Source organism: Conger conger, chromosome 13 (assembly GCF_963514075.1).
Source record: "Conger conger chromosome 13, fConCon1.1, whole genome shotgun sequence".
NCBI lineage: Eukaryota > Metazoa > Chordata > Actinopteri > Anguilliformes > Congridae > Conger > Conger conger.
Genome location: NC_083772.1, coordinates 28,431,887 through 28,444,233, shown reverse-complemented (window position 1 = coordinate 28,444,233; position 12,347 = coordinate 28,431,887). Strand labels below are relative to the sequence as shown.

The 12,347-nt window shown below is 38.9% G+C and overlaps 1 protein-coding gene across 1 annotated transcript; it reads left to right on the top strand.

Annotated features, from left to right (window-relative positions):
- The first annotated feature begins 3,604 nt into the window (after window positions 1-3,604).
- LOC133107792 (extracellular calcium-sensing receptor-like) lies at window positions 3,605-12,047 on the top strand. Its single transcript, XM_061216979.1, has 6 exons — window positions 3,605-3,810; window positions 5,327-5,618; window positions 6,979-7,773; window positions 7,866-8,093; window positions 10,093-10,216; window positions 11,134-12,047. Exons 1-6 carry the CDS (start codon window positions 3,605-3,607, stop codon window positions 12,045-12,047), a joined length of 2,559 nt encoding a protein of 852 aa, XP_061072963.1.
- The last annotated feature ends 300 nt before the right edge of the window (window positions 12,048-12,347 follow it).

The window sequence follows — 12,347 nt, the reverse complement described above, 5'->3', positions numbered from 1 at the left end:
CCCGAATTTAAGGAATATAAACACAGGCAGAGAGTGAGTCAACATGTCAGTGAGCCTTTGTCAATGTCTTGTAACAATGTTTTAACACAAAAATCTTACCTATGGTACCTTTAACAATATTTCTTAAATGAGTTTTTTGGCCCTTCCCCTTAGTGATGAGAAAATTTGTTAATTTTGGTGAGCCGGATCTTTTGGCTCCATTTGTTCAAAATATTTCCTCACTTGTTCATTCACTTGTACACCTGGAAAGTATGCACATTAGTGTCATATGTTACTCAGATCAGTTGCCCTGTTGTAGCCAAGCCTATTAATCGGAGGAAAATAAAACGATTGCAGGCAGCAAGCGAGTCCGGGTTGGATCTGCCCTGATTCAAGCACAAATTCAGCTGGTTCTGGCACAGAACCGGTCCAGAGTCACTTGCTGGTCAATAAATTTAACATTTGTTTAATTATGCGTTGCAGTATGGATGATACTGCACAAAAGCCATCTGTTTAATAGCCTAAATAATACATTAGCTATGAATAGTATTATTAAACATTTTACAGCTTCATTTCAGGTTTCTTATGAAAATGTAAGTTATGAGATGTTGTCAAAGTTAAGACTATTTAAAATTACATAGGCTACAATTACATTGTATATAATGTAACATTCGCTCAAATTAAACATTAATGCAATTAAGACAATACCTGAAATATATTTTTGCAGCCTACAGATAGCTAGCTACTTTTCTTCTTATGACTCATGGCTTACCAGCTCATGGGTCTGTTCTTCAGTTGATCAATGGTTAATTTGGCTGTCTTGTTCTATGGCTCATTTGGCCCTCTTGTTCATTAGCTCTTTTCAGTCACTTCTAGTTCACCGGCTCAGTGGCTCTCTCGTTCGTTCACTCCTTTCTGTCACATTTCATTCACTTGCTAAGTATGATTTTATGACTCTCCTGACATAGGTACTTACGGTTGTTCATTTGCGATTGCTTGATTGGCATTTATGTATGCCCTCACACGAATGCTGGCCTGATAAATAGCTATTGGACACTGTGTCACTAAAATCAATGTCTTCTTACGGCAAAGGAGGCGATGGGGGAGTCGGCAGATCTCAGCACTTGGGGAGAGAGCCAAACAAACAAATCTTTCACAGAGAAGAATCGGGTCAGTTTGTTCATTTGAAAGATTCGTTCAGAAAGATTTGTTTCTTCACGTCATTTTTTTGGAGGGATTTTGTTTGTCATTTTGAGTCCAAATGTCACATTCATAACCCTGGAATTTTATCAAATCGCTAGGTAACATGAGACGGCAAAAAAGAAGAAGATTTTTTATCAATAGAATTCAGTTAATTCAATTAAGAATGAATATAGCTATAGTATAAGAATATTGACAACTGAAATATGAATGTTTGGACCCAATGGGAGATACCGAATTGGCCTGTAATCAGTGTAGTTCTCACAGACACATCTACGGAAAGACCGGTGTTCTGCCGATCCAACACATAGCAGTACTAATTAATTAATTCCCAGTCATTGCCTCAAAATGTAAGCCCCTGATAAACTTAATCTGTACATCGGTGTTATTTATATATATAAAGCAGAGAAATGGGGCGACTTCGGCTCAGGCGATAAGAGCAGTTGTCTGGCAGTCAGAAGGTTGCTGGTTCGATTCCCACCATGGGTATGTTGAAGTGTCCCTGAGCAAGACACCTAATCCCTAAATGCTCCTGATGAGCTGGTTGGTACCTTGCATGGAAGCCAATCGCCATTGGTGTGTGAGTACATGTATGAATGGGTAAATGAGAAGCATCAATTGTACACTGCTTTGGATAAAGGCAGTATATAAATGCCAGCCATTTACCAACTTGTTGTTACCTTCAACTGACAGGCGATGCCTGGCCAAATTCTATGAATAAAATGTTCATTCATTCTACTGTGAGTAACGAGGAAAAAAGGTGTTGATTCCGTGAAGCGGATGTTATTTATTTGCCGGCTGGTTTGTTCCACCATATTCCCGATATGCAGCAAATAGAATCAATATATTCAAAACCACATGTAACCGCAACCTGTCCTCTGCCACAGCAATCTCAAAGTGCCCTATTGCAACTGTACCTACAATGCAATGCTCTTAAAGCATTTTCAAAAATTCTGTTGTAATATAAGTTGCCTTGTGAGATGGAAATGGCTCTATGGGCGTTAAATTGAACATCTTTTCTGGTTTCATGGGATAGATGTTTTATCATTGGCATAAGTTATATATTTCATTCTTTATTAAAAAAAAAAGTGAAAGAGGGTCCAATTCCACTTGGGCATGGGTCAACCGAATTAGCAACATCAGGGTCCGGCAAAACCAGGCTCTCCTGGTCCTTTTTATTGTTTCACTGGTTTATAATTTTGTGTGCATGCAATAAACTCCTGAAGCCATTGTGATGGGACTTTTCTTATGCCTCTTATGTTATTGTTTTTTTGCAACATTAATTAAAGGGGTAGAGTAATGGAATATTAATTATTCAATTGGTAGGCTGTGCCCTTGGTTTTTGTGATGTTGTTGCATGTAACAGTCACATTTAGATTATAGTTAGCCTATTTTATAAAATGGATGCAATCTGATTGGTTCATAGCAGGGATTTTTTGTATGCCATTGCTGTGCATTCTGATGCTTGTTTAGAGGCAATGCACGACAGTCACCTTGCAACAATGCTGCCCAGTATTTGCAAGCAAGCAGGACGCAGAGCTCCACTGGTTTTAGTAAATGTATACATATAAAGTGGCTTCAGAAAGTATTCAGACCCTTCACATTTTGTACACTTTATGTTTCAGATTTACTGCCATTTTTTTCCCATCAGTGTACACTCAATAACCCATAGTGAAAACATGTTTTTAGATTTATTTATTTTTTGCTCATTTATTAAAAATAAAAAACTTGAATCTCTCATTTCTATAAGTATTCAGACCCTTAATTCAGTACTTTGTAGAAGCCCCATTGGCAGCAATTACAGCTTTGAGTCTTCTTGGGTAAGTCCCTTCTTGCCCGGTTAGGAAGAACTGGTGTTTCCAAATGAATATGGAGGCCACCGTAATCCTGGGAACACACACAGCTTTAGAAATGTATACCTTTGCCTTGATCTATGCCACAATTTTATTGCAAAGGTCTACAGCGAGTTCCTTGGACTTCATGGCTTGGTTTCTGTCCTGACATGCAGTGTGAATTGTGGGACCTTATATACACAGGTGTGTGCCTTCCTAAACCATTTCCTTCTAGACACATTTCAAGGATAATTAAAGCAAACAGGAGGCATCTGACCACAATTTGGAGTGCCACAGCGAAGGGTCTGAATACCTATGTAAATGAGAGATTTCAGTTTTTGATTTTTAATAAATTTGCAAAAGAAATTCTAAAAACATGTTGGGAGAAAATGGCAGTGAATCTACAACATCAAGTGTACAAAATGTGAAGGGTGTCAGAGCGTTTGCCTCTGTTGCCAGTGTAGTTGGCGCCACCTCAACCTGCTTATCCTGAGACTCAGTCATGCCCTTGAGAATCACAGATCAATGGAGAATTAAAACAGCTGTATTTAAACCTGCTACACCACAGTGCTGGATCTCTGATGTGCAGTGGGATGGCACTGAAGACTATTCTGCTGACACTGGCAGTCCTCTGGGCTAGAGCACAGACACCACCATGCAGAATACTGGGGAGGGCTGCCAAGCCCAGCTTCTATCAACAAGGAGACATCTACATTGGTGGGGTCTTCTCCCTGCATAGCAATCCAACAGAAATAAACATCCAATTCAAAACCACACCGGAGCCCCTAAAGTGTCCAAGGTAAAGTTACATTACAATGAACTTTCAGCAGTAATGTGATTATGGAAATGGTCTTGTGAAAAGGAGATGGTAGGTTTACATCCGAGTTGGAGCATTGAGCTTAATGGTATGCAGGGTTGGGCCGCTGAGGGTTTTTTGCATTCATTCCATTTTTAACAAGAAGAGCCCACGTACAAACTTCTCTGACCAGTATGTATCAGTAATCCTGTTGCACATTAAAGGTGTGATCCCCATCTGTGAGCAAAAAATACAGTATAACTTAAGATGAACCAAGAACCAAGTGGTATGACATTGAAATAAGGACTGAGAAGCATTTTAGCAAATGACATTACGTTTCCAATGGTTTGTTAGGCTTTCAGAAAATAACACAGCATTATTTTGCTTGTTGTAAGCATTTTCAATATGCACGCTGAGACAGTTCTTGAGATTTTATGGCCAAAAAGGTTGACGTTTTATAACAAATTTGAGATTTGCTAAATAGAGGACTTCCTTTGGGGGAATTCCAAGGAATCTTTCATCTCTCTAGCCTCTCAAATATTATTGAGTAAATATTTCTGAGGAAGACAGTGCACCTGAACACCTGTGGCTCCACAATAGAGGGTAGTTTAATCGTTGTGACACCATTTTATATCAGTGCTCATCTAAATACATTCTCAAAATATTGTATTATTCAGTACGCTTATAAATTAAGGGCAAGCCTGTGTTTGAATAGTAAATAGCATGTGAAATTGTGGAATATGTTTGACTTGTTGATGGGGGTTGGGTATTTGGCAAAATCGTTAATCAATGGACCTCAATTAATATATTAGTATGCACAATGTTATTATTGTGATTATTGTACTTATTTTTGACCGGTTGCTATCTGAGGAGAGCACAAGGAGAGGGAGAGATAGGGGGACGGTAACAGGCGGGGGGTCAATGCAAACACTTTTTTTCTGTTTTATACTTTAGTAAACAAAATACAATATTTCAAACATCATAATAACTCATAATATAATTTAGTTTCTATGTGTCCTTTTGGAGTCTCCAAATGTCCATTTGAGAAAACTGCCTACTTAGAGTAATTCTGACTGAGTAAAGACCTCCAAATGGTTACCTTTCAGAAGATGCCAAGATTATGCTTATAGTCAAAAGGGTTCAAGAATAGGGGTGTCTCCGTGGCGCAGCCTGTAGAGCACTGACCGCATGCTCATTGCGAGCCGCGACGTCGGCGGTTCGAATCCGACCGTCTGACATCTGTCGCATGTCTTCCCCTCTCTCTCGCTCCCATTCTTCCTGTCTCTCTATACTGTATACTGTCCAATAAAAGCTGAAAAAGGCCTAAAAAATATCTTTAAAAAAAAAAAAATGGTTCAAGAATAGTAGGCATTTTATTTTGACTAGGTTTATTTTAACATTTGGCAAGGATGTTTGGTAAGAAATACAAGAGCGATTTATCTGTCTGTGATTAATGACACCTTGCTGACTTTTGTTCAATCCAACGTATAATAAACAACTAGTAATGTGCCATCTCTAGGATTAATTTCAGAGAATTGCGAGTGTCCCACACTATGATCTTCGCCATTGAAGAAATTAACAACAGAACTGACCTCCTCCCAGGTGTATCTCTTGGATATAAGATATATGACACCTGTGCTTCTACAACATTCTCTATACGGTCAGCCATGGCTCTGATGAATGGGTATAAGGAAATGCTGAACGACACATCTTGCTCCACACCAGAAACAGTGAAGGCCATTATTGGAGAATCTCGGTCTACAAACTCCATTGCAATTGCTGCAGCAGTTGGATTATTTCAAATCCCACTGGTGAGAATTCCTTTATTCCTTTCTGCAAAAAAGGGTGAGTTATGCAAATGATGTTCTCATTTGAATAATAAATTGTATTCAGCATTATTTATCATGGCAGGAATGATATAAGGCAAAAATACATTCCTAACAATGTGTTATAAAGCCATTTACTAGTTTAAAATCAGCTAATATTTATTTATCCAATAAATACAACCAGTAAAACCGATTTTCATTTGTAGTCTGTAAAAGCAGTTCAGTGCTGAAATGTACAGTACTTGAGTATTATACAACATACTTATCATCAAAAGGATCACTGCACTGAATGTATAAAACAATTGGCATAGTCAAATTGTGGAAATGTTTCACGCATTCTGTGTTCAGAGATGCTCTTCTACTTACTACTTTTGTAATATGTGGTTATTTGCATTACTGTCACCTTCCTGTCAGCTTCGACCAGTCTGGCCCTTCTCCTCTGACCTCTCTCATTAACAATGCCATTTTGCCCACAGAACTGCTGCTCACTGAATCTAACTGCATTATTACTTGTCAGCTGAACCACAGCAGTTAGATAGCCTTTTAAATAATACATTTGTCAACATTTTCTATTATATTCTTACAGGCCTCAGACAAGAGATTTGAGACAGGGCTTTTTATTGTAAAATTCAATATTGTTCCAAAACTTAAGGACCAAAAGCTGTTCTGGATGTTAAATCAGCTTGGGTTTTTACATTGAAGTCAATGGGTAGAAAACTCTTTTGAACTGAGCAGGCATACTTCCAGCTTCACTGCCTGGAGCCTCCCACCCTCTCAATGATACTAAATAGAGTGGAGAAAGCTAAACATAAGCAAACCACTGGGTCTGGGTATATGTATATGTTTCATGGTTTATATACACTCGGCAAGCACTTTATTAGGTATTTATTATACTTATTTGTCTGAGTTATTCTGCTGCTGTAGCCCATCCACTTAGAGGTTTGTGTTGAGATGCTATAGTCTACATACAACTGTTCTAATGCATGTTTATTTTCATTACGGTCACCTTCCTGTCAGCTTCGAACAGTATCTTCTCCTCTGACCTCTCTCATTAACAATGCGTTTCTACCCGCAGAACTGTTGCTCATGTTTTTTTTTCCACCATGTCTGGCACTAACAATCATTCCACGGTCAAAGTCACTTAGATCATATTTCTTCCCCAATCTGACATTTGGTCTGAAAAACAGCTGAACCTCTTGACCATGTCTGCATGCTTTTATGCATTTAGTTGCAGCCACATGATTTACTGATTAAATATTTCCATTAACAAGCTGGTGTACAGGTCTACCTAATAAATTGCTCACTGAGTGTATATTTGGGGTCTGTTTTAATGTTTTCATTTCAGATCAGCCACTTTTCAACATGTGCATGTCTGAGCAACAGAAAAGAGTTTCCCTCATTCTTCAGAACGATTCCCAGTGACTATTACCAGAGCAGAGCACTGGCTCAGCTGGTGAAGCACTTTGGCTGGACCTGGATAGGAGCTGTGAGGAGTGACAGTGACTATGGCAACAATGGGATGGCAACGTTTATAGATGCGGCTCAACAAGAAGGCATCTGCATTGAGTATTCCGAGAAATTTCAAAGAACAGAACCAGCGAAACTACTGAAGGTTGTAGATGTTATCAAAAGAAGTACTGCAAAAGTAATTGTAGCATTTCTTGACCAGCTTGATATGAACAGCTTATTAGTTCAACTGACCATTCAGAACATTACTGGTCTTCAAATGGTTGGCAGTGAAGGCTGGATAACAGCAAGCAATCTAGGAACACCTATGGGTTTCAGAATACTGGGCGGGTCTATTGGGTTTGCTATCAGTAGAGCCAAGATAAATGGATTTAAAAAGTTTTTGTTGAAACTTCACCCATCCCAGTACCCAAACAATACTGTGGTTATAGACTTTTGGGAAGCTGCCTTTCAGTGTTCTCTAAGAAAAGGAGATGACAAGCCTCATATTGCCCCATGCACTGGATCTGAGAGCTTGAGTGAATTGGAAAACCAATACACTGATGTATCAGAGCTGAGATTCTCCAATAATGTTTATAAAGCAGTGTACGCTGTTGCTCATTCTCTACATGACCTGCTGGCATGTACACCCCATCAAGGCTGTACAAATGGTGTGAAAATAGAACCCTGGCAGGTAACTCAATGCTCTCCTTTAACTTCATTAATAGAACCCATACTCCGAACCAGTTAAATGGCATCTGTGATGAAACTTTACCTTTTCAACAGGTGCTTGAGGCTCTGAAAAAAGTCAATTTTAGTTTGGGAAATGGGGAGTATGTCTCCTTTGACAATAATGGAGACCCAGCAGCCAGATATGAGGTGGTGAACTGGCAGCTTTCTCCTGATGGTGCAGTAGAGTTCAGAGTGGTTGGCTTCTATGATGCTTCTTTACCATCTGATCAGCAGTTTGTGATGAGTGCTGTTAGTATGGTTTGGGCAGGTGGGGAAAATGAGGTAAGTGTTTATGCAGTACACCGAAGGGTCCTCTGACACCAGTACTTATCCAATATGTAGCTTTCAGTATTGAGCACCAATGGCTATTTCACTTTTATTACAAAGGAATGTATCAGCAAGATTGATAAAACACTGTAAGCATAGAGTATATTCCATATTTCATTATATATTGACTTCATAAAACGTGTAAATCGCCTGAATTTAAGAAAGGGTACCTTGCTTGTATGTGTTTGTATGCTTTTAAAATTCTGTTATAATTTGTCACATGCTACGCATTAAATTTGTCCTTCAGAATTTGTGTTTGGGAGGGGTAAGCCACAAATTTTAGCATTATAGCTAATATGATTTGTTTTAATGTGATGCTTACCCATTCTCAAAAAATAACAATATAGGAGAACAAATACAAAGCATAAAGGGACAGAATGTATAACGTGAATATCAATGTATTATGATACGAAAATGTATCTTTTGTATGCAACAATGATGTAATCATTACTTGTACCCCTTTCTCACAGAAAACCCAGGATATACACAAGATATTGTACCTGGGATCGACCCGTGCTTCATTCACTGGAATGTCCCGGGTCCTTTCCATTCACACCAGACGCTGGACTTTCCCAGGTCTGCCGGTTTAGTCACTGCTGAACAAGGCTGTCCCATCTTGAAATAAAAATGGACGTTATGTTCCCATAAATTGATCTGATGTTTTTTGCAATAAAAATATATAAATACATAAAATAAAACAAACAATGATGGACAGTTTTGTTTATTGGAGATTCAATGTGGAGGACGGTGTGTTTGATCTGGTATTTTTCTCAGGCAATCTTAAAATTTAAAGGATTTAATAATTTTATGCTGTCACCTAATGTAAGCTTAATGCAAATAATTACGGTATACAATCTTGTTCAAGCATCTTTACGATCGAGAATAGTTCTTCTGCTGTCATCGCCTGTTTTACTAAAGAGTAATGAAATTGATCGCAAGATAATTACCTGATCTAGTTGCGGCTGAGAGAAACATTGATAGCGTCTCAACCAGATGATAACTTGCAACAGCCACAATGCAGTTCCTTTGAGGGAGAGAAACATAACTAGCATTGCCAAAAAATATAAAATAATCATAGGTGGGTGTTAAAATGACGGTTTTAACGAAAATGATCCTACATAGTCAAGCAAAGAGACCGTATTTAACATGCACCTGCAATAACAGAAATATATGCTTGTTCACAAGTTGCATTGTGTTCTTTATTGTAACGACAACAGACCACATTGGGTGCATGATCTAGCCTGATAGCGATTGGCTGGAAAGATATGACATTTATTTTTTTAAATTACTTGGGTGCACCTTGATACACAGCTCCAGGTTGACATTACATTTCCCAACCCCAAGCCTAATTCTGTAACCTCTGTGACCTACAATAAAACGTAACATAGATCATGAACGATTTTCGAGAAGAAAAGAATGACACAACTTATTTAAAATTAAAACTTAAATTCAGGTACCATTGCCAGTGATTCTCTGGGCATAACCAGTGATGTTCCTTGATTGAATCCTGGGTTGAGTAACCCAGGATCCCCCCTTTCATAACAAAGCCAAGCTGTGTCCAATCACAGGTAATTCCCAGGTTGTGAGCAGGGTCGCGGTCCCGGGACGGATTTCCCGGGTTGACCCTTTCACACCAACAACACAGGACATTCCCGGGTTGTTGTTTCTGTGTGAAAGGGGTATTTGACAGAGAGAAGATCATTAGTTGTTGTTGAACCAGAGCAAAGGAGATGGGGAGGCTAGTTTCTCAGTTATCAGCAGTTAGGGTTTAGCAATAAGAGTTTAGGAAAGGTAGCAGCAAATCTACCATACAGTCTACCAGTGTTGAGACACAAGAGAGGAGTCATTATTACATCATTAAAAAACAGATTGGTTCGCTGTTATGGAGTATCCTTATGGAGAATGTATGGGCCATAATATTTACAAGTGCTTTGCATTGAAACATGTTGCACAGAAACCCAGGTCAGTGTGCAGTGAGAGCTGTCCCCCAGGCACCCGGAAGGCTGTGCAGAGAGGAAGGCCAGTCTGCTGCTATGACTGTGTGCCCTGTGCTGAGGGAGAAATCAGCAATGCTACAGGTGATCAGTATACCTTGTTATAAGCCCAAGCAGAAGTAGTGTTAATTGTATGCTTTACCAGTGGTGTCTGGTGAGCTGAGAATTGATAGGGCACTTTCCTTTAAACTAATCATTGATCTCAACCTGTTTTCTTTCATTTTCATTGATTAACAAGCAATGATCTGACTAATCAGAAATTAACACCCAGGTACTTAACATTGTGTTAAATGATGAATACAATTTAGGAAAATACCCTTTAATCACTAAGCCGTGGTGGAGACATCCCCTGATTTCCCTTGAGTATCAAAACAATGATTAATTCACGATCCATCAGTACCATCAGATATAGCCAGCTCACCCCACATAGGCAGTTTAGGAGCCTGTGCCTTATACATTTACTTTTATTTGCATGGCGAAATTGTGAACATTTTAGCAACATTATCTGCGGACACATGTAGACTTATTTATCTACACTGGAGACTGGCGTGGAAAAGATCTGCAATGTGTACTGTACATTGTAAACAAATCTTGAAGCACAGATTTTTGTTATTGTTTTGTTATTTTGTTATTCTGAAAGCTAACGTTGTAGATAACTGTGTGGTGCCTCTTTTTTGAAAAGTGTAGGCTAGGCTACGTAGTGATTGTTAATGGATAAATTGAATTTATGATTTAATATGAAGAAGCTGTGTTGTACTTGCCAATTGATTAGTCACACTTTTGATTGACATACTTGTCAAAAAGAGTTTATGAAAACAGGTTGAGATCAATGATTTGTTTAAAGGAAATGTTTGTGCCCCACTAATTGTCAGCTCACCAGACGCCACTCTACTTTACACTTAATTGCAATTGCGTGATATGAATCCCATCAGAACTGTTTACTTACAATGTCTCCACAACACTTGAGTTTTCTAATCATGGTATCGGCTGTTTTCTTGCAGATTCTAATGACTGTATTCAATGCCCGGAGGAATACTGGTCTAATGCTAAAAGAGATCAATGTGTTTTAAAGACTGTTGAATTCCTGTCTTTTAAAGAAATTATGGGAATAGTGCTTGTTCTTTTTTCATTGTTTGGAACTTGTGTAACTCTATTTGTGGCCGTTTTGTTCTTTATTCAGAAGGATACACCCATTGTGAAAGCCAACAACTCAGAGCTGAGTTTCCTGCTACTCTTTTCATTGAAACTGTGTTTCCTGTGCTCTCTTACCTTCATTGGCCGACCCTCTGACTGGTCCTGTATGCTGCGCCACATTTCATTTGGGATTACCTTTGTCCTCTGCATTTCTTGTGTTCTTGGGAAAACAATAGTGGTGTTAATGGCTTTCAGGGCAACACTTCCTGGTAGTAATGTCATGAAGTGGTTTGGGCCTCCCCAGCAGAGATTGAGTGTTCTTGCTTTCACTCTCATACAGGTCCTTATTTGTGTACTTTGGTTAATAATATCCCCTCCTTTCCCCAACAAGAACATGAAGCACTACAAAGAAAAGATCATTCTAGAATGTGATGTAGGATCAGCAGTGGGGTTCTGGGCTGTGCTGGGCTATATTGGGCTCCTCGCTATATTGTGTTTTGTTTTAGCTTTTCTGGCTCGTAAACTGCCTGACAACTTCAATGAAGCCAAATTCATCACATTCAGCATGCTCATATTCTGTGCAGTCTGGATCACCTTTTTACCTGCTTATTTCAGCTCACCAGGAAAGTTCACTGTAGCTGTGGAAATATTTGCCATTTTAGCTTCCAGTTTTGGTTTGCTTTTCTCTATTTTTGCGCCCAAGTGTTACATCATTCTGTTAAAACCTGAATTAAACTCAAGAAAACATATGATGGGCAAGATGCCCTCAAAATCTCTTTAATTTTTCCAACTAGTCAGGGGCACAGTTCAGAAGTTTGGGCCCCCTGAAAGAATATTGCCCTTGGCCCCCCTTTTTAAATAAAAGAAATATGATTTTTTTACACAAAGGGCATATTTAGTAGACTGAATCAATACATTACTTGGATATAGAGATCAAATCCATAGAGGAGGGGGTGGGGTGTTTTGCTAGTCAGTCAGGGCCACATCAGAGTCTGCAGGTCCTATTGTCCATAAATAATTTTTCAACAGTTTTCTGCTTTTGCATATGGGCACTGGGGTTCAAGCTAATAGTTAACAGAAA